This window comes from Eretmochelys imbricata, chromosome 2 (assembly GCF_965152235.1).
Source record: "Eretmochelys imbricata isolate rEreImb1 chromosome 2, rEreImb1.hap1, whole genome shotgun sequence".
NCBI classification, from domain to species: Eukaryota; Metazoa; Chordata; order Testudines; family Cheloniidae; genus Eretmochelys; species Eretmochelys imbricata.
This window is the reverse complement of record NC_135573.1, coordinates 34095747-34119191: the sequence shown is the minus strand read 5'-3', so window position 1 is coordinate 34119191 and position 23445 is coordinate 34095747. Positions and strand designations below refer to the sequence as shown.

The window sequence follows — 23445 nt, the reverse complement described above, 5'->3', positions numbered from 1 at the left end:
ATCATATTCAGCAAATCATAACTTTTCCAATGATATCTCACATGACCCATCTTGCATAAAATACATCATAATTGTACTATAACCATATCATAATAACATCACTATGAAGAATATTGGCTGCAGTGTCACAATGAGATATATATATATATATATATATGCAAGGATTCCCTCCGAGACCTTTTCCTCTTGGCTTATCCAGACCACTTTATTGAGTTTTGGGAGACCACTTTATTGAATTCTCTGGTATCCAAAAGCCCAGTTTGAATCCACACTTATCACTGAGGTTTCTTTGTTGGCATTTCATAAAGCTGTACCTGAGGTTAGCAGGCTGAGGTGTATGGTGGTGGGCTAGGGTGCATCACAACTACAAATTACATAATTATAAATCAGATTATATACATATTCTAAAATAAAAGGAGTACTTGTGGCACCTTAGAAACTAACAATTTATTTGAGCATGAGCTTTCATGAGCTACAGCTCATCCGATGCATCCGATGAAGTGAGCTGTAGCTCACGAAAGCTTATGCTCAAATAAATTGATTAGTCTCTAAGGTGCCACAAGTACTCCTTTTCTTTTTGCGAATACAGACTAACACGGCTGTTACTCTGAAACCAATATTCTAAAATAGACTAACAAATTCACATTACATTCTACACAGTATCACACACTTTTGTAGTCTGGCAGGATACTATGGGACAGACTTGGTATAACTGCCCCTGTACCAGTAAGTTAGTACAATAGAGGATTTACTGCATAGAAAGTCTTTGATGGCTGGAATTAATGAAGCATGTGACATTCGCTCTAAGTAAAATACGGTGTGGTGTAAACAGAAACAAATGGCTTGCTTTAATGAGACATTAGCAGTGACACCAGCAGATGTGTGAAATGTGTCTTTGTTTAATGTGCATGCACCACATCAAACAGTGTTTCTGAAACATGTACCCTCCTTTCTGGAACCGGAGGCTGTAGCCTTCTTTGTACATCCACAATGAGTGCCTGTGCAGTATCCCCTCTCATGCACCCCGCTAATGTGCTGCAACGCTTGAGGGACCACATCAGTCAATAGGGCAGTAAAACATAAAAATCTGTGTTTTTCTGGGATTAAAATGAAATGCTGAACTTTAGTTTCCCTAGCCACAATACACAATGGAGCCCCATTTATCCAGTCTAATTGGGACCGGGCCAGATTAGATAATCTAAAATTTGGATAATCCAGAGAATAGGCAAATAGCTTCAGCCCTGGCGACTGGCGACGGGGCTCATGCTGTCATCCCTAGGTGACAGGGCTCAGGCTTCCGTTGAAGCTGGAGCAGCACCGTGCTGGACTGACAGCTATCAGCCCCAGTTCGATTAATATGGAGAGATGGATAAATGAGGTTCTACTGTATATGCTTTTAATTTTTCACAAAATGTAAAAACTAAAGATTCTCTGTAAAAATGAAAATTCCACGTTTTTCTGTGGCAAATGGATTTCTAGGATCCCCGGAGATTAGGAAAAACTTCCAACTGTAAGGGTAGTTAAGCACTGGAACAAATTACCTAAGAAAATTGTGAAATCTGTGATTGGAAGTTTTTAAAAACAGGTTAGACAAACACCTGTTAGGGGTGGTCTAGATAAATACTTAATTCTGCTTCAGTGCAGAGGACTGGACTAGATGACCTATTGAGATCCTTCTCAGTCCTACATTTCTTTGATTTCCTGTGCAACCATGAACAAATTAGTTTCTCTGTGCCTCAGTTCCCCCATTTCTGGCAATAATACTTCCTTCCTCCCATCTCTTATCTGACTGGTCTGTTTAGATCATTCCTTCCCCAAAGAGTTTACAATCTCTCACTACTTATTTACCACAAAGAAAGTCTGATCACAGTTGGTGCCTCTCGGCACTACTGTAATATAAATAAATTGTTGATTTATTGCATCACTATTCTTTGTAAAGTAAAAGCAGTTCAATATTGTAGCTATAAAACAAGTATTAATAGCACGTTTTCTTTGCCTATAGGTTAAAGAAAAAGTCCCAGTCTGTAGATGTTACTGCACCAGGATACAACCCTCTGGCAGCAGAAGCACAAGAGGCCCCACAAGCCAGTAAATTGATACCTGTCACTAACACAGCTACTTCTGAAGAGGAGCAGAACAACACCACAAATTCGCAAAGGCGCAATCCACGGAGGAGTGAGCTGAGGAGATACTGTACCATTGGTGAGCTTAAAGCCATCATTTAGTTCAAATGTTTCAATTAGTATGTGGAAGGCATCCCCACATTGCTGGTCAGTCAATCAGGTGTTCTTTAGCTGGATGGAACAGAGTTGCTGACTTCCTTATTGATCACTGGGGGCTATAGTCTTATCTGTTGCTAACATTAAAGAGTTTTCTTTTGCAGAGAAATTCAGTGGTGTTAATGTCACTTTTCAAGTGACAGAAGCATTCCACTTGTTTTTATTAATTTTATTTGTTTTTGTTTCACTGTGACTAGGCCTAAGACTCAAGTTTTAAAAATAATGTCAAACAGGAGACTCCGTGATTATAGTTTGCAGGCAGTATAAACTACCAAGGGTAAATTTGACTTCTGACTTTTTAAAAAATGTGTCTAGTGTTGTTTCCAAGCATCCTTTCCTTCAGCATTTATTTCTGTTTTTACTATTTCAAAACCTCGCTCTTCAGCTCAACACCCACACTCCATTCTTTCAGGTTAAGCTGTTCGACTTCAGCATCACCTCATATTGCAGCATTTATCTCCTAAGGACTTGTAGTGGTCTGAAGTACTTTAGGTGAAATCTGAGTAAAGTGTTGTGTATGCAAGTTAAGTACATGATAGTTAGTGAGTAAGGAAACCCTCCACTCCCAACCTGGGGTCAGGATATGAGGATGGCATAGGAACTGACATCTCTTCACCATCAGCCTTTTTGAGGAGGTGGAAGTCATGGAAGGGAGTCTGTGCTTCCAGAACTTATGTGGATCCCAGATGGAATTCCCAATCGGCACTCTGTCCAGTTCCAAAAGGAGCATGAAGTAGATATAGGCTGCTTTCTTGCTCGGCTCCCTCAACTGCCCTGCCTCCTCTCCACGGACAAATTCACCACACACTTGTCCTCAAACAAGAAAAATTCATCCTTATGTAGAAGGCTGGGGGGGATTTCACCCAACCTGCAGAGCCTTAACTGCACGGAGTTCACACAGAGACTTCTGTGGGCTGGAGAGTAGAGAGCAAGGCACGGAACTGCTGTGTTTCCGCACTGGAATAAATTGCCTAGGGAGGTTGTGGAATCTCCATCATTGGAGATTTTTAAGAGCAAGTTAGACAAACACCTGTCAGGAATGGTCTAGATAATACTTAGTCCTGCCATGAATGCAGGGGACTGGACTAGATGATACCTTGCGGTCCCTTCCAGTCCTTTGATTCTATTATTATATTTAATAAAAAATAGTTGCTTTAATGTAAAGCCCTCTTACATGTACAGAATTTAAAGAAACTTCAGCAGATATTGTGATTTCTGACTTCCACCTATGAGCTCTTACATAAGCAACAAGCCACAGTGGCACATACAGTTAATGTCCTATATTTGTGCTTCAGTTATGTTGTAGAGCACACAGTGCCTAGCACAGTGAGGTACTGATTCCTGATCAGGGCTCTTAGATGCTAATATAATGCAAATAAATAAATAATAAACCAACAGGCATCTTGTCAATGACTTTAATGGGAACAGGATTGGATCCCAGGAGGGAGAGTTCTGAGAAACTCAGTGCATAAACATTCTGATGAAAAGCTGATGCTCGCCAAAACAGCCAGAAAAGGCGCAACACAGTCACAGAGGAGCAGCCAGGGACAGAGCTGACAGTGGGGATGGCATCTCACTCACAGCAGTGTGGCTGAAGGACAGTGCAGCCGGTGAAGACAGTAGCTCAGAAATCTAATCTAGTGCAGTCCTCCCTTCACTGCTTGAATCTAGCAGCCTCTTCTGAAACTGGTGGTTTGTTCCATTTCACACACCCCGCCCCGCCATGACTCCAGCAGAGCAGAGCACTACTGTCTGGCACAGTTTCCTCTCAGTAGTAGTAACAGAAATGCAAGTAGTTGTTTGCCAAGGCTAGAGTGAGTGAGTGACATGGTCTTGCCTGACTGGCCAGCAGGGAATGAGATGTCAACACTAGTTATAGCAAAAAAATGTCACTAATTTGCAGTAGGTCTCCCATCCGTTAGGGAGGTTCTACTGGGTGGGAGTGAGTGAGGTTTTGTTATACTTAATATATTTGCTCAAATTCTGAAGAGAAATGTTAATTTCATCCAGCAGACACACAGCCATGGAAATCTGAAAGAACATCCTGCTGAATTTGTAGTACATATGGAGGTACTGAATAATGCATTGAAATAAGGTTACATGATGAGACGGCAGGTGATCAAAAGTAGCACAGTACATCTGGAGCAGCTTAAAGGGCAACTTTTATTATGGAGAAGCTACCACTTCTCCATACTTAAGGTTGCAGCTAGCTTCCATGTCACGGAATCTGTGACTTCCAGAGACCTCCATAACATTCTTTGCTTCAGCTCCTGGGACTGCGGGACTTGAGCTGGCAGCCAGCGGGGCCCTGGCAGGTTCCAGTGACAGTTGACAGAATCCTGAGGGGGCCCTCCTCAGGGTTCCAGGGATGGACAACAGCCTTGGGCAAGTGGGTGGGGGTGTCTTGTTTTCTCTTTGCAGCTCCTCCCACCCCTCCTGCAGCTTCCAGCTACCCTGGGCAGAGGGGGAACCCCACAGCTCCCAACCACCACGGTGGCAGGGAAAACCATGGAGCTGCAGCAGCAAAAGTCACAGACAAGTCACAGCTTCCGTGAAGTTTTGTTTATTGCCCATGACCTGTCCATGACTTTTACTAAAAATAACCATGACAAAATCTTAGCCTTAGTTATAGATCATCACAAACAATTACCCTAATTTGAATTTTTTTTACTTTTGTCTAACCTTCCTTGGTTTCCTCCTAGCTCAAAAATGGCATGATAATACCATTCCAAACTTTCTGTATAGTTAATTTTCTCTGAAAACGTACATGTTACTCATATTTGAAGAAACTAGGCAGTAACTAAGAAAAGTCGGAAGGTATATGGCCTCTAGACTTGAAGAATTGTTGAGGTAAAGATAAGAGCCTGCGTTTCACAGACTTAGATCTACTTATAAAAATAGAGAAGAGAAGGCTTTCCAAAGCAGGGAAGTCCAAGGAAGGATTTTTTCACTGCTTAGTGGAAACTAGGAGCAGTGCAAATCTGAAAGAAGAAAAGAGAGCTATAAATCATATATATTTTATTGTAACTTGTCCAGCATTTTAAACAAAATCTTAAGTAAGCCTAAACTCTTTCTTCCATCTTAAACACATGCCCATTACTGTAGCTTTCTGTAACTCTGCAAGAGCTAACCAAAATTACTTTACTAGAAATGAAAAAGAAACAAGGTAAATCCACATACAACCAAGGTAGTCCATTTCAGTAAAAAGGGTTAACGGTGTTTTACCAGAAAATCGTTCTGTTCTGGAAAACCCTTCACATAAATCAGCGAAGGATTAGAATTAAGCAAGCTGTCTAATAGCATGCAAGTTTTACGAGTAATTGTGAGCTGCAGAAGCTAACTCAAAGCTGCATTGTGGACCCAACTCCCATCAACTTCAGTTTACTTTGAGTCTGGCCTATAAGTTCCTGTTCATTCAGAATGTCTGTTATTATTTGGGGGCTTTTTTTGTTTTGACGTATTTGTCTAGAAAGATTTTCTAGATCACTATAATTGGAGTTAATTCTGACAGTTGTTTGTGACTTCCTGAAGATGAATTTAATGCCACAGCAGGAGTGGACAGAGTGTCATAGATAGAAAAATATCAGGGTATGTCTACGCTGCACTAGACACATGTGGCTGGCCCATGCCAGCTGACTAAGGCTCACGGGGCTTGGACTAAGGAGCTGTTTAATTGTGGCGTGGATGTTCCAGCTTTGCCTACAGCCAGAGCTCTGGGACCCTCCCAACTCACAGGGTCCGAGAGCTCAGGCTGCAGCCTGAGCCCAAACATGTACACTGCAATTAAACAGCCTCTTAGCCAGAGCCTGAGTCAGCTGGCATGGGCCAGCTGTGGATGTCTAATTGCAGTATAGACACTCTCAAATTTCAGTTCTGTTGTGTTTACAGGTGGATATAAAGTAACTAAAAACTAGCACATTAATTTAATTGGGTCAGCAACAGATTTACACAGAAATTTTACCTTGTTTTGACCTTGTTTGCACAGCGTTCTCTGCCAGCAGCAATCAGTGCCTGAGATGGAGCAACACAGGCTAATTATTACCATGATAAATAGATTAAGAAATTGCATTACAACAGTGTCTGAGTGTCTCTGATTCTCTCAGCCAGATTTACTTCTTTCTGTTGTTTTTTTTATTGCACTATGTTAATCTTAAACCAATGGTTAAAGGTCAATATTTATCTGATGATTAACAGGTTACTCAAACAAGTTCATGCTGGGTGAACCAGAGTAAGAATTAAAGTTGACATTGTTATATATTTTAGGTCCCAAATTTAAACTTGTTAAAATGATTGCTCTGGGAATTGCTCTGTATTCTGTCTAACTAAAAAGATCACTTTGATGCTAAATTTTTTTAAAAAGGAAACAAAGTTATCACTGTTTATATAGAACATAGAGCCAAATCCTTCAGTTTCTAGCGTAGGCCAAACTCCTGAAAGCCACTGCATAAGGATGGCTGTAGGATTGGAGACATGTTTTGGTTGTGTTCCGTAGTCACAAAGCCAACAGAGGGAGCACAGTAACTCAGTGTTATGAAACACCATCCAGTTCCGAAGGCAATATACAGGGAAAACATAATTGTTTGCCAAAGGAGGTACAAAAATGCCTTACTCTGACCCTTCAATTCCTTAAGAGAGTGTGACAGATGACAGAGAGTAACACTAACAGTATCATCAAAATGCAAAGCATTTGGTAACATCTCTTGTTAGTATTGTTTTATGAAAAACCACTTATGTAAAGAGACACTAACATCTTGTGAAAAACTTTTAAAAACATTCATTTTAAAAGTTTCTCGGTGTCTCATGTAACCATTTGTTTTGTGTTATTCTTGGCTCTTTTTTTTATTAACAAACATAGAATTATGTCATAGTACAATATCAATTATTAACTGCTTACTTCAGCTGTCACATTACAGTCCTTCCCAAGGGAATTAATTGAGATATGGGCTCATGACTACAAGTGAGGAATAAGCAGTAGGACTACATGAACACCTAAGGATCATAAACCTCTACTGCTCAAGCTAAAGCAACAAGTCCGTTAGATCAGAGGCAGTAGCAGATTCATAAAGCATTGTACAAGAGTCATTGCCTACAAAGGAGCCACACTGTGTTATGTCCGGGTTACACAGTGGCTGTTCTGAACATTCCACATAATCTAAACTTAACTAACATCACCCTCAATATTCAGACAAAGCACAAATCTTACTAATTTAAAATGGGCCTCCCAGTCATCAGTAATAGATCTCTATCTAATCACTTCACATTTTACTAGAGTGCAAAAGGAAAACTGACAGATTTGCCTGAGCTTGGGATGAAGTATGACAGCTATAATATCTGAACAGGGTCTGAAGACTCTCAGCACATCCTGACAACTCTTTACTAACCGAAACAAAAGACAAGAAGAGTGAGAGAAATGGGGCCGTTGAGGGGAAAGTGCTGTCATATAGTGCTGAAATAGTGCTCTCAAACATTTGCCCGTGCTTGTGGGCCTTTTCAATTTGTGCCATTTGTTCAATCAGATTTGCATGACTGTTGGAGAAATAGAGTTCTTTTCTGCTGTTAGGGCAGTTTGTTCCTCCCATATCGAGGAACATTTTTCTTGGATGTTTTAACTTTCGTTTCTTCCATCATGAATGTCAAGTTTTTATTTCTTGCCCATGTTGTTAAGTTCTCAGCTGTTGGTAACTTGTTTTATTTCCCTGTCCTCTTTGGTATTTGCATTATCTTCCTAATTTAATGTCACTATAAAGCTAATGCTACTTCACATACACAACTGCTTATATGTGTGTACTTTTGCATACACCTGCTTTGCATGGGAAGTCACTGCTACTGTGCATGTTGTGCTCCCAGATACTGTGTACAAACATGAGTTGTCTAACCGGTTGTGTTTTTAAATCTGAACTTTAAAAAATCTTGATAATAAGGGGTATATAGTCTCTCCCCTGATATGTGCTGAGCAGAACTGAAAAAGTTAAGCATATGAGTTGTGGAGAACACATCCCTTTAATTTGAAGAATTTTTAGAATTCACTATTTCATCAGCACTGATGCCACTTTAGAGGCTTCATCACTTTCAGTACAACGCAAGACAGATTTATTTTGTGTTTCATCTTTCCTACAAACTGTATTTCATAATGCTTTCCAGGCTTAATGAATACACAGTCTAGAGGAAAAATAGCAGAGAGAGAGAGAGAAAAGAAGGGCAAGGGAGAAAAGCAATGTTTTCAGATGAGATGACAAACAAGATGAAGCTTCAGTGAGGTGGGGTGAGCTGTTCTGTGTGGCAGACTCTGTAGACAAAAAAAAGGCTCTTGCACCTTTAGTAGTCAGATTGTGTGAAGAAGCTGCGTGGGACCTGCATAAAGAAACAAAGCTGCGTCAGGTCTCTGGAGAGTTCTAGAAACATCAGCCAAGATTCTCAAAAAGTAGGAACTTAAATTAGGCTTCTAATTCCATATTTAAGCACCAAACTAAGGGGCCTGACTTGCAAAAGTGCTTAGCAGTGAACAGCTCTACTTGAGGTCAGAGGCAGGAGCTGGTGGCTCATCACTTTTGAAAAATAGTGCCTAAGTTTAGGTTCCTCGTCTAGGCCATGGAGAGTAACGTGACATGTACAGTGGTGCTGTGTGTTAGAGTTGTGTAACAGCGTGTTTGCTATATTTGTTAGATTTTTTTTTATGGTGTAAAAGGCTTTGTTTTCTTCTATTGTGATGGCTGTTGCTACCTGTTATTAACATAAAAAGAGGGCAGCATTGACACTGATGAAATAGAAATTACAGAATAAAATGATAAATAAAATACAAATGTATGATTTAGGAATCTGGCAACGTAAACTGAGGCATGGTTTATCCTAGAAACTTTTGCTGTTCTAGTAATGTCACTTATGGGTGTTGTTTTTTTTTTGTTTTGTTTTGTTTTTGCATTTTTATACTGGCGAAAGCCATAGTATGAATGCAGTTATACTGGCAAAAAAGTGTTTTGCCAATATAGCTTATTTTGATCAGAGAACTAGTGTAAAGCCCTGTTTTGCCAGTATAAACTGCATCTCCACTAGGAGGGTTTGCCAGTACACCTTTTCTAATACAGGTTTCAGAGTAACAGACAAGCACACACACACACAAACACACACACTTTTTATTTCCAATGCTCTGTCCTTTCTTTCTTAATCTTCTCCAAAAAGCAATTTCAGGAAACGTAGGAGGCTAAGCTCCTATAATCATAAAGCTCTGGTGGCTCATTTTTCAAATTTACTTTATATCCCATTTGCCAAAAAAGGAAAGAAAAACATGTTTCTTTTCCAGCCCCTGTTCCTCTCAAGTAAATGGAAAAAAATGTTGTTGTTGTTGTTTTGTTATGTTAAAATAAATATTTTGAATTAATTTCCTTTAAGATGAGCCTCATCACTATCACTATTTACATGGGTGCAAATCCAGAGTATGGCTTTACTATCCATTGAAAACAATGAAGTTACACCAGTGTAAAAGCAATATAGGAGAGTAATGGAGTAATTGGGCCAACCAGCTATAAATAAATACAGATTAAATGAATTATGTTTCAAAATGTAGCACACAATTAGCCACCACAGCAGAACTACATCACTGCAAGAAACTATTTCCTGTAGCCTGCCCAAAGGAAATTTCATATGGTAAATACAAATTATGACAAAAATAACATTTCACCAGGCAGTCATTTGAATTTTAGCAGGTTCATTCAGAACATCTGTGCTGCGATAATGAAATGCATCTTTCAGAGAATCTAATGGGACCATAAATGTAAGTAACATCTTGATTTATTATCACCATTATCATTAATAATGAAGAAGACACTTTAACAGAAAAGATTTTGTGGACCACACTGAGATAACATTTTATAAAAAGTGGGTAATTTATATGTGCCAGCTCATGTCATTATTAATCAAGGGTGAGCTAAATATAATTGGGAACATACTGAGCATTCACTCACAGATTTGAACTGCTTTTACCGACAGAACTAATATTGATTACACTTTATACTCTTGTAAATCTGGAATAACTCCATTGAAATAGGAGGGAGTTATACTGATATATAAGTATCTGAAATAGATGATGAAATCCATGTCAGTTATAGCTGAATCAGTCCAAGTATTGCTTCTGTTTACTTTCCTATAGGATTGTCTCCTTTGAAAATTAGTTTTGTTTTTAAACAGAGCAGATAAGTTAAGTTTGTCATTTCCTTATTGTAAGGAAATCAATACATGCTGTAATCCTATGCCTGGAGGTACCGAAATGCTATCAAAACTAAAGCTAGGGCAACCACATTCATAGAATCATAGAATATCAGGGTTGGAAGGGACCTCAGGAAGTCATCTAGTCCAACCCCCTGCTCAAAGCAGGACCGATCCCCAATTAAGATATAGCATATTAGTGCTGTGTGCTTTTTATACTTACATGTTATTCAGAATTCTCATGCTAACTTTTGTCATCCCTGAACAAGATCAGCAATGTCTAAGTGCCGCTGTGTGAGATCCTTAGGTTATAAGTGTGGGACCTTTTACTATTTCCCAGTCAAACTTTAAAGGACCACAGGACCCAACATATCAGTGTTTCAATACTGAAAAACATTCCTGTTGCTGCAGGTCTAGTGGCACAGGAAATCAAATTCAAAACCTAGTGGAATCCATGTCCCCTGGTTGCTATCAACCACTAATGAATGAGAAGCGATCTTGGGTGCTTTCTGGAAAATATGTAAATTTCAAATGTTAGCCAGCGTTTCATGAAATTCTCCCTGTTGCAGGTTCTTTGCTGGCACCTCAGTAAGTTCTCCCTATTGTAGATTCTTTATTTCTGGATATTCTTAAAGGGATTTGGATATAAATATAAGTTATTTAAAAATAAAATAAAAATAAGTTGCTATGTTTATTGCTGAGGATTTGTGTGGCAGAACTATTCTCTTCTCTCCAAGGGTGCCTCCGAAAGATTCTCCTCATCATTTGGAAGTTGAAGATATGTGCTATTCCACTTTTAGAAGATTGACAAAGTCTTTTGTTCTTTAAGTTTTCACACATTTTGTCTGTGAATTAACTTATCTAACATGCACACTAACTGTTTATTATTCTCACGTATTACTAGATGTGTTGTATAGTGCCATTCAAACTGTTTTCTTTTGAGTGCAGTTTCAGAGAATTTTGGGGAAGGAGAGGGGAGGGGGGGAGGACGCTCTGTTTTCCAGGCACTTCATTACCTATGTGAGTGATAAGTAAAGTGAAAGAGATGTGTGCAACACATGGGTAATAAGGAAAGTGGTTTCCATAGCAACAGTAGCTGTAGAAAATTCTCGGTACTGCTTCACTTTTCATGGGGATTTTTATTAGCTATTCAGATCACAGAATTAGTTAAGGTGAGCCCACCTCCGTTTACATAGCTTTGTTTTTTTCCATTTGTTTTAGAATGTAAAAGTTAGAACCACTGGCAGGAGAAGACACTTCCCTTCTTTTGTCCCAGATTGCTGAGATCCATTAGAGATATGCTTTATATTCAATGTATGTAGAAATCAGCTGGGAATTGAAATGTTTTATATCAGATGGGGGAATGGCATTCATTCATATCCTTTCATCTGAACATATCCTCTTTCAGAACATCTTAGTTTTGATTTTTGTTGGTATTTTTTTAACTGTATGGATGTCTGACCTGGCTCATGGGATCCTTCTCACAGTTCCAGGCTCCCTGCAACATGGGAGCAGCAAGAACTAGTGTGCCAGGTCACAATGGCTCTCAAATTTGGCCTGGAGTGGACATCATGCCGGCAGGGAAGGGGCTCCACCATTTTGCCACCCGCACCCAATTCTGGTTACTGCCTCCCCGTGGGCAGAGGTGCACCCCAGCCTGCCCATGGCAGGAGGGTGAGAGGGTTCTGGGCACAATTCAGATTGGCTGGGAGAGTTGGGAGCCAATGGAAAGGCAGTAACCAGAATCAGGTCATGTGTGTGAAGGAGAGGTGGTTGGGGCAATGAGTGGTATTGCTAGCCAGTTCTGTTCCCAGTCCTGTGCCTCATCAACACAGGCTCTGACTCCACCCACCCTCACACCCAGCTCCAGTTACTGCCTCTCCATTGGATGTTTGGTTCTCAGCTCCTAAACAAAGAGCCAATGGGGAGGCAGTAACTGGAACTGCGTGTGACATGGGGTGGAGTTGCAGACCTGTGTTGATTGGGAGGCAGAGCTGAGTGCAGTAGCATGAGGCAGCAGCAGCTTTATTAAAAGACTGCACCTCTCAGTGACCCAGCTCAACCTTAAAAAAAAAAAAAATTGGGGACTGCAACCTTCCTCACTTTAAGCACTGGGCCTGGTGCTCAGATTTGGGTGGATGTAAACTGGTGGGCCAGAGCCCACCCATGGCTATGCCCTTGCTCAAGCCCGCTTCCACTTCCAAAGAATATTTTCACCAACCATCTATGGTGGTTGTTGCTAATACATGCACAGCAATATTGATTTCTTGCCTCCTATAGAAAATGAGGGGACTCTCTTCCAAGGAAATAAGTGATACTGTTATTTATTTATTTATTTTCCTTTGAATATTAGCATAATGCCACCTGCAATGACTCAAGAACATGAGTACCAGCCTCAGGTCAGCCTGTTAAGAGCCAGGGTACAAATCCCAGTTTGGTTGTGAATCCTATTCTTAAATTTCACCAACCAATTATCAAGTGTAAACTCTTCAGGCACTATAACAGCCTTAACATGTAGTCACAGACAGTCCCCTTGGGTATGCTGATCTAATTTGCCGCCCAAAGTGAGCATACCTTTGTGATAGATGGTCCCTTACCCCAAGAATCACAGCAATATTCAGGTTACCACCAGTCCGAAAGGACCGATTACTTACCCCAGGTCAATTGCACCTTAGAGCTCTCACCAAAGACAGTTCTTGTAGCCAATTCTATAATAAACTATCTAAAGATTCATTTTATAGAAAAGGAAACAAGATAACTATTTACAAGGTTAAATCAGGTAAACATACACACATAAATGAGTTACAGTCTTATGTTTCAAAAGGTCATAGAAGCTTCTATAATAAGCAATCTCTATATGTCCTTTGGAGCTAATCCAGGCTAAGCAGCTGGGGTCTCTAGCTTATGGCTAGCAAACCTTGCCTCCCAGAGTTCAAGCACCACAGAGATCCAGTTCCTTCTTGTTAGGGGTTTTTATCCCCTTCCTCTGAGCTGAGATGCAAACTCAGCTGACAGGAGGAATCCACTTGCATGACGCATCTTCATAGAGGGGTGGGCAGAACAACTGCCTTTTGTTCTCATTAACATCTCACAATAGTTCAGCTAGAGTCAATGGACCTTTTCTGTTGGTCTGGACATAACAGCTTCTGTTGGAGATTAGCATTTCACACTAGTTAATGTCACTCTCCTCTCTGGTGATTTACACAATCACAGAGTGATTGACTGGACTCTGATGGCCATGTACTCAGGGTGGCTAGCCTGTCCTGTGGCTACGTTCTATTTTTGGAGCACTAGCTCAGTGAGACCTCGTGTGAGAATGTCTCCTTGAACTGGGAATCACACACTCAGCTTTCATTGTAGACATGTCTCTAATCTATAAAATAAAGATAGGCCAAGCCAATGGCGCACTGGTGCTGTCAGCTCCTGGAAGTGAATTGTTCAGGACTGGCAGAGGGCTGTTCTCAACTAAGAGCTCTCATTACTGGAAATTGCTTTCCCTGACATGTCATAAGAGCCTAAATTTCACAATCTTCCAGGTACGGTGTAAGGCTCAGCTAAATATAAAAGCAGTTAATTTATTAACCACCCAAAGGAAAATATGATCATACAGAGCCACCCATTTTGGTAACTCATATTTGATTTATTTTGAAATCAAATGTGCGGCACCCAGATGCCTTGATAACTGGTACAGTTAGAGACCGTAAATAAACTGGTGTGAAAAATTGGTGGTATCTTTAAACATAGGATATTTGGAGGCCTTTTTACTTGTTCATTATATGTCCCATTTTAACAGATGGATTATTTCAAAATTCTTGTCTGCACTGTTCATAGAAGACTTATTAGAAGCACAAGAGAAAGCTATTTCTTCTATCTGGGTAATCATTTCTGTTTTTGAAATGGGAGCTGTGGTGGCTGTGCTATCAGATTAACAATAGCGCATGCAAAATTAGGAAAATGTCTCTTGTCTATTTGCCTGTTTTAAAACAAAAGTGGTGTGTCATCCACACACAAATGTACAAGGCTAAAAATACAAGTTTTGAAAAGGATTGTACCTCAAACAGCTGCAGGAAGTGGGAGTTATTGCAGCAGTTTGGAGTGTGGTTTATGCTGTGTCTCTCAGGCTGACGTATTCATTCAGATGATGCCAACGTATCTTATTCCTTACAAGATAGAATTTGTGAACACATACAGCCCCCAATGTTGTGGGATGTGGCAAAAGAAAGGGATGACTGGCCAAATGTCATTGCACTCTGACCTTCCTCCAGTTTCCAGAATGACTGCTTGTGGGCTGTTGCATGCAGCTCAGCATAAACTGGGGATGCATTACACTGCTCCTAAGCACCAAACCAGAATTCAGGAGCACAACGATAGCTTACAGCCATCTTCATTCAGCCCAAGCTGCAAAGCAACCTGCCCTGGGATGCTGGATCTTTGTTTCTTGCTTTGTCATACTTCATGGTTTCCCATCTGTGATGGGGTGTACATACCCCACACTGGACAAGATGGGGTTAACCCCACACTGTGTGTGGCAGAAGCCCCACCCCTCAGACTGTGCTGGGCATGCATCAACTACTACCTCAGTATAAAAGGGAGCAGCCCAGCTCATTCTGGGCTGAGCGCTGGAGGGGAAGGACCTTGGGCAAAGGCTCTAGCTGAAGAGTCATCACAGCCTTTGCCTGCGGGAACAGGAGACCCTGAGAGCCAGACTGCAGGGTTGCAGCCGATGGCACCGCAGGGAATTACCCATGCTGAGGAGCCCAGGAACTCCAATGCTCAAAGGACTACAACGCCTGAAAATGTGGTAGGAAATGACCCAGGGAGGGTGTGCGAGTGGTACCTTCCTCCCGAGAGAGGTCAGCATGTTTCGGCAGGAGTCCCTGCTGACCATTCCGCCACTGTCAGGGCCCTGGGTCAAGGCCCAGTGGAGTCGGGTGGGTCCAGGCCTTGCCGCCACCCCCTGGCGGCCGCCTCCCTGGATACCGGCCGTTGGGCCTCACTGCTCCGCATCTAGGGGCTGCGATATTGACTCTGGTCATTGGGTCGCACTGCCCTGTACCCAAAGGCTGTTGTATTGACACTGGCCATTGGACCTCACTGCTCCACGCCTAGGGGCTGTGACATTGCTGCCAGCATTAACTTGGGCCACTGGGTCACGCTGCCCTGAACATAAGGGCTGCTGTAACTGACTCTGGCCACTACGCCGCACTGCCCTGAATGCAAGGGCTGCTGGAAGTGACTCTGGACGCTTTCATCCTAAAGGCAGTCGGTGACACGGTAACAGCGGTGGTATCACAGCCCTGTCCCGAAAGAGGGATGGGGTGTGCATAGCCTGCGACACCATCATATTGTCGAGATCCATAAGGAACTGCTTGATGAGCTGACCCGGAAATGAAACAAAAACCTGATGGCACTTTGGGATAAAACCATTTTATTTATCAGATATTTAGCTTGTCTTTCTATCTCCCTTTCTAGGATCCTGTAGAAATGCAGAGGATTGTTGCCGAGCCTTGTTTTTTGTGCTAGGGCATGAGAAAGTTGGATTTCAGCATAGAATTACTGTAACATTTCACAGTCATTGTTGATTTTGGTGCGTTAGTATGCACATCTGCATATATAAAGACTTTACAGACATAAAATATTCAGCACTTCAGAACGATGCCTTTTTGTAAATTTAGATACTAATTGGCCAAATGACAAACTATCTAGCAACAGCAGCACACCATGAGTCCAGTTGTAGTTGGTATGCCTGAGAGATTGTCTCTTATCATTTTTAATTTGCATAAGATAAAATGCACATCTTTTCTTGATGCCAAGAAAAATGTGAGCAAGAATGATTTGCTGTGTGAGTTGTTTTAAGGTGACAAGGCTGCATTAGCAATGTGTTTTCTTATGGCGTATGAACATATGTGACTGCTTGAGTATGTAATTAAAAGCTTTTGTGATCTACCAACATCTTAAATAATGTTTTTTTCCCTTTTCATTTAAACAATACTGAGATTGGTGGTTCATTTGTTTGCTTATATTATTGCCAAGCTCCTGATAGGCAAGAATTTTCTGAAACCTAGTCACAGAGAATCCTGCTCCAGACAAAGAAAGCCCGAGGTAGAAAATGGGTCCTGTATGCAGTAATTTTGAAATGCACACTTCTGGAAGCCTAATATTTCTTTTCTTTTCTTTTCTTTTCTTTTCTTTTCTTTTCTTTTCTTTTCTTTTCTTTTCTAAAGAGTACACTATATATGGTATCTGTGAGAACAAATTATTTCTGACTGAATGAAACATATGAGATTGATTATACACTGGCTAGGACATTCAAAAATGAGTGTTAAAGTTAATATCTCTTCATGCACCAGAAGCCACCAGGACATCATATAGGAATTAGCTGATGAAAAAGTTACACATCGTCCTAGTAGCTTTGAAGCTAGTAAGATGCAATTAAATTTATAGGCCAAATTCAGTTTTGATGTAAGCAGGCACAGCTCTTGTTGATCTCACTGGTGTTGCGCCTGCTTCCTCGAGGGCTGAATTTGGTCCTGTGATGATCCGTGTGATGTAATAGCCTCTACAGTTTGACACTGTACAGCATCAAAAACATTACAGTGTGTACCTACCTTGTGGCTGGCGTGTGTAAAACCATTTTGATTAGTCTTTTAAACAGAAAATACACAGATTTCTAAGCCTATCAAACAGAAGAGAAAAACATGACCAATTCAAAAAATTAACCTAACATCTTGTTTACAAGGTTTTTGCTGAGTACAGAAAACATAAAAATATACTGGTAACCAAACCAAGCAAGAGTTAAAAACAATTTGGCTTTTTTTTTACATGTGATCTTTTTGTTTAAGGGTTGTGAATGATAGTAGCCTCCCTCCAGAAGGAATGCGTACAAAGATTAAGGTAGATATTGTGAGAAGGAAAAAAAGAGGAAGAGTTTGCAATGGGATATAGGGAGAGGAGTGGAATAGGAGGGCTAATGTTGCAGAGTTTCCCCCTGGCAAGAATGCTTTGAGGAGTCATCTTTCATGATGGGAATATGTCCTGCACTGGTTTCCAAGTTTGGCACATGGAGATGGAAGATGTTCTCTCCAGCATCAGTTGAAGAAGGCTTTTTCTCATTCCTTTTACAAAGGTGCGTTTGGTTTCTTTCATTGCCACAGAACAAAAAGCTGCTATCTCTGTAACAGCAAGATAGAAGCAGCAGAGAAACATATTACTGCAAAGGGTTCTTTTTGCTGTGATTTCAAATAAGTTTAATTTTTCATTATTCTCCTATGGGAGTCTGCTGAATTAGGCTATAAGTACCTACAAAGGAAGAAAGTTTCTGTTAGTAGAGGGCTCTTTAATATAGTAGACAAAGGCCTAACAGGATTCAATGGATGTAAACTGAAACTAGACAAATTCAGATTAGAAATAAGGTGCAAATTTTCAAGTCAGGGTAATTAACCTTTGGAACAACTAGGATTGCAGTGGATTCTCCATCCCTTGAAGTCTTTAAATCATGATTGATTGGATGTCTTTCTAAAAGATAGGCTCTACTGCGTCCAGACTTCATGGGCATCATTCAGGAACCACCTGGTGAAACTACATGGCCTGTGTTATGCAGGAGATCAGATTATATGATCATAGTGGTCCCTTCTGACCTTATAAATCTATGAATAAAACCATTTTGTTGCAGCCAGTCTACTTCTAGTTCTTGCTTCTACTCCACGTTCCTATAAAAATTTGTCACCAACTGCGTCATTTTGTTAAAGAACATTTCTGTAATTCAAGAACAATTACAGAATTTCAGGAGAGTTGTTGACTAGTTATTTGTTACTATATAGACAGAAATAATTTCAAATATTGTATATATAAACATAATTATTCCTTTTTTTCCTGTGCTGTACTGGGACTCATAAGACTTGTGTTCTGGTTCTGCCACAGGCTGGCTGGGTAGTCAGAGGCAAATCACTTCACATCTCTGTTTCTCAATTTCACCAGCAGTAAGATGAGGAATATGATACTGATCTACTTCATAAAAATGCTTTGAGATCTCCTGATGAAAAGTGCCATATAAGAGATAATGGGACTCTGCAGGGGGGTCCAGGTGAAGGTAGTTAGGGCTCAGCAGGGAGAGATGGGGGGCGGGGATAGAGCTCAGCAGGGGGGTCTGGGTGTGCGAGACTCAATGGGGGGTCCAGATGCTCAGGGAGTGGGGCTCGGTGGGGTGGAGATCCGGGTGTGGGTGGTTTTGTCAGTGTGGTCCAGGTGTTGGGGGAGTGAGGCTCATGGGGGGTTCTGAGTGTAGGGGGGTGAGGCTCAGTGGGAGGGTCTGGCTATGAGGAGGGTCTGGCTGAATGGTGGTTGGGCGGATGGAGGAGCAGCTCCCTGTACATGGATCCCTCCCACTGCAGCTGAGGAGTGATGGGTGGAGAAAGCGGGAAGGGGGAAGTTTTTAGAGCTTCCTGCAGCTGGGAGAGAAATCTGGGGGTGGGTCTCACACAGTCTCTGGTGCCGTGCAGGGGAAGAGGAAGTCTCGTCCTGCCCAGCCCAGCTGGGACTAGCAGCTGAGCCTGGCGCAAGGTAGGAGCCACCCACCGGGTCTTCCCCAGTCCTGCCCACAGTGATTTACCTCTCTGCTGGCTGCCCTGGGCACCCGAAACATATTGCTGGGTAGGGTCACATGACTCAGGGTGAACTGCAAAGAATGGGGCAGACAATCCCCAAAACTGGTGGATATTCCAATACTTAGATTCACCAAGTCAGCACAAAACAGCTTCTTTTATACCTCACTGGTTACTCAGAAGTCAACAACACAGTTCCCTTAAAGTAACCCACCCTCAGGCCTCCGCCCAGACACCCAAGTCAATTAAGATGAGGATTAATGAAAATCTTATTCCTCATATTAAAAAAGTTTACCAGTTCTAAAGGATTGGAGATATTACCTCCCAGGTTAATGACTTTTCCAGATCTTACCCAAATACACACTTACAGCCAATTCTTATTTACTAAACTAAAATTTATTTAAAAAGAAAAGAGAGAAGGAATTGGTTAAAAGATCAGAATACATACAGATATGAGTTCAATTCTTGAGCTTCAGATACATAGCAGAGATGGTGAGCTTTGTAGTTACAAAAAGTTCTTTCTGTAATAGTTCATGGGTTATAGTCCAATGTTTATCTTCAGGATGGTCCAGTCAGAACTGGGATCTTGGTCCTTATAGCTTAGGCTTTCCTTCCATGAAACCTCAAGCAGATCTGAGATGACAGGATCAGGACCCAAGCCATTTTTTATACAGTTTCAGGCCTTTGACAGATCGGAGTCCCTAGGCGAACAATAGACACTCATTTCCTAAGCATCACCAGTAATTATTCACACATATGCCTGTTTTTCCACCATTCGCAGATGATTTGCTATACATTTCAAAGAGAGATGAATACAGCGACATCCTATGTTTACGGTTCGTTTAAATGTTAAGATGTTCTTCTGATCTCTGAATTAACAGAATACAACATAGACAGGGACTGTTTGATTACATTGGTGATCTCTATTAATATATATGTAAATATACAAAAACACAAACATTATCTACCCATATGTTTTTAAGGGTTGAATTTGAGTCATTTATCCTGCAGGATGCTTAATCCTTTCTGGTCATGCATCACAGCCATACAATGCCATCCTACCATAACATTCCCAAATGTAGTGCCTACTATCATGAGTAACCCCATTGACTTCAATGAACAGTTGATTGTAGGATTGATCGACTTACCTTGTAAACATAGGGCCTAATCCTCCTCTCCGTTACACTAGTATAAAATGGTGTAACTTCATTGACCTCAATCCTCAGGTATAGCGGAGCCAACCAAAGTAGACAACCAAGCCTGAAGGTGGAGGGAGGAAATGTGTATGCACTGTTTTTTGGGGTCCTCTAATCCCCGGAGCTGCTGGAGTCATGTTTGGGCTATTATAGCACAAAGGGACAGTGGCTTTGTCCCATTGAGGTCACTAGAATTACTCCTGATTTTAGTGCGGATGAGAAGGTAAATCAGTTGTATTTTATTTACAGAATTCCCATAGGCATACAGATTCATGTGTTAGTTATTAATTGTAATGACTTGATTTAAGATTTTTAGATATTTAGAGTGCAAAATAATCTGCAAGCATCATTTTAAATGATGGTGACTTGTTTCATCAACAATGATCCAGCTGAAATGACTTATGTAAAGCGATTCTAGGAATATGATAAAGTTAATGGGAAAAGTTATAATATTAATAAAAGAGGACATATGTAACTCTAAACAATTCGGCTAATACTGGAGACATATTTGCATAATTGGAAAGTCACTTCTTTATGCATTTTTCCAGTACATCGAGAGAAAATTAAATAAACAGGAGCCCATCACAACACAAGGTATCCAGGAAGAACTGATAAAGGTAATGCAAAATGAATAAGGTTTTTAGATAACTTCCCTTTTCACTACATTCTTGTTTGTTAATAAATATTGAGTCTTAATTAAAATGTAAATGGAATTCATTGCTTGAAGCAATCTGCCATAAATGCACGTCATATTTGAATAGATGCTACAAGTCACTGAATAATGGAGGCAGGGAGGTATTATTGGTTCCTTGTTAATATTTTGATTTCTGTGACATAAGCTCATATTTCCATGGGAAGTAACATATAAAGTTTCAGAACATACTTGCCTTGCCCAGGAAGATTCAGCTTCTTTTAAAGCTGATTGAATAATTCACAGCAAATAATTGACTCAAAGAACTGAGCCTCGTTTTTATTCTGATTGTCATCTGGTCACTGACCTCTCAGTTTCCACAAATGGGGTAATTTTTCAGTTTCGCCTGGTATTTTCCCCTATTTTAAAAAAAATTATGGACATTTAGCTGTATTTGGTAGTTGATACTCAGAATTCGACCAGCCTTGCATAGTTGTGATTGGTCACATAAGTCGTATCATTTCTGCTCCATGATTCGATGAGTGTATCTTTCGTATGGCCTGATCCAAAGCTAATGGAAGTTGATGGGCATCTTTGCATTAACTTCAATAGCTTTTTGGATTAGGTGAGTGATCGGCAACCTTTGGCACGCAGCTCGTCAGGGAAATCAGCTATCAGGCCGGGATGGTTTGTTTATCTGCAGCATCCGCAGGTTCTGCCAATCACAGCTCCCACTGGCCACGGTTCACTGTTCCCGGCCAATGGGGGCTGCAGGAAGCAGCGGCCAGCACATCCCTTGGCCTGCACCGCTGCTTCCCGCAGCCCCCACTGGCCTGGAAAGGCGAACTGCGGCCAGTGGGAGCTGCGATCGGCCGAACATGCAGACACTGCAGGTAAACAAACCATCCCGGCCCACCAGCGGAATTCTCTGGTGGGCCACATGCCAAAGGTTGCTGATCCCTGGATTACCCCCATAATCATTAGACTTGAAGAAATTATAGTATACTGGCTAGTATGCAAGATTCGGGTATTTTACAAGATGTCAAATCTTTCTTTTCTTAGAAACAGGACTAACCTGAAGCATCATTTCTATAAAAATTAGGCTATTTTAAGACTTATTGATTGGATGCAAAATTTAATTTTTTTTCTTCACATTCAAACAAAATAATTGCACGTATGATCCAAGTTGCAAGGTGTGGTCAGATCCCTCATTGTTAGAGCCTTTGTGGATCATTTAGACCCTGATCCCATAATCATTTATGCACATGACACTTATATCCATACTGATACCATTTGAGCATATTTTGATAATTGTTAGTACAATAAATACTAGCAGAGATTTAAAAAAATTCAGGATGTTGTTTTAAAAGGTTTACAAATGACAGATCAGACACTTTGGCAGCGTCTCTCTTACAGCTTGATAATAAGCCCTTTGAAGTTAATGGGAGTCTGCACTGACTTCAGTGGGCTTCAATCAGGCACTTAGGCTCCTATCCAGCAAAGCACTGAAGCATGTGCTTAACTTTAAGCACATCAGTAGTCCTGGTAAAGTCTTTGTGACTACTCCCACGCTTAAAGTTAAAGACATGTGTCAGTGATCTGCTGGGTTAAGGGCTTCAAATGAGTAATTGAAGCAATTATAAAGGAAGAAAGGTGGAGAGTTACAGTAGGTTAGTAAAAAGAAAAGGAGTACTTGTGGCACCTTAGAGACTAACAAATGTATTTGAGCATAAGCTTTCGTGAGCTACAGCTCACTTCATTGGATGCATTCATTGCGGAGAGTGGACCAGATGATATGTCTGGGGGGAGAAAGCAGAAGGAGACTCCGCTGGTTGGAAGGCATGAGATGCACTGTCCTGAGATGGGGGGTTCCACGACCACCACTCCCAAAAGAAGGAGGCGGGTGGTGGTGGTCGGGGACTCTCTCCTCCGGAGGACTGAGTCATCTATCTGCCGCCCTGACCGGGAAAACCGAGAAGTCTGCTGATTGCCAAGGGCTAAGATTCGCGATGTGACGGAGAGACTGCCGAGACTCATCAAGCCCTCGGATCGCTACCCCTTCCTGCTTCTCCACGTGGGCACCAATGATACTGCCAAGAATGACCTTGAGTGGATCACTGCGGACTACGTGGTTCTGGGAAGAAGGATAAAGGAGTTTGAGGCGCAAGTGGTGTTCTCGTCCATCCTCCCCGTGGAAGGAAAAGGCCTGGGTAGGGACCGTCGAATCGTGTAAGTCAACTAATGGCTACGCAGGTGGTGTCGGAGAGAAGGCTTTGGATTCTTTGACCATGGGATGGTGTTCCATGAAGGAGGAGTGCTGGGCAGAGACGGGCTCCATCTTACGAAGAGAGGGAAGAGCATCTTTGCGAGCAGGCTGGCTAACCTAGTGAGGAGGGCTTTAAACTAGGTTCACCTGGGGAAGGAGACCAAAGCCCTGAGGTAAGTGGGAAAGCGGGATACCGGGAGGAAGCACAGGCAGGAATGTCTGTGAGGGGAGGGCTCCTGCCTCATACTGAGAATGAGGGGCAATCAGCAGGTTA

At 41.4% G+C, this 23445-nt stretch overlaps 1 protein-coding gene across 2 annotated transcripts in view; it reads left to right on the top strand.

Moving 5' to 3' along the window:
* OXR1 (oxidation resistance 1) overlaps window positions 1–23445 on the top strand; it is a 404602-nt gene that overhangs the window by 156995 nt on the left and 224162 nt on the right. For both annotated transcript variants that reach the window (XM_077809882.1, XM_077809881.1), the window contains exon 2: window positions 2003–2202. In XM_077809882.1, the coding sequence (XP_077666008.1) occupies window positions 2003–2202 (200 nt within the window). The remainder of the gene's footprint in view (window positions 1–2002; window positions 2203–23445) is intronic.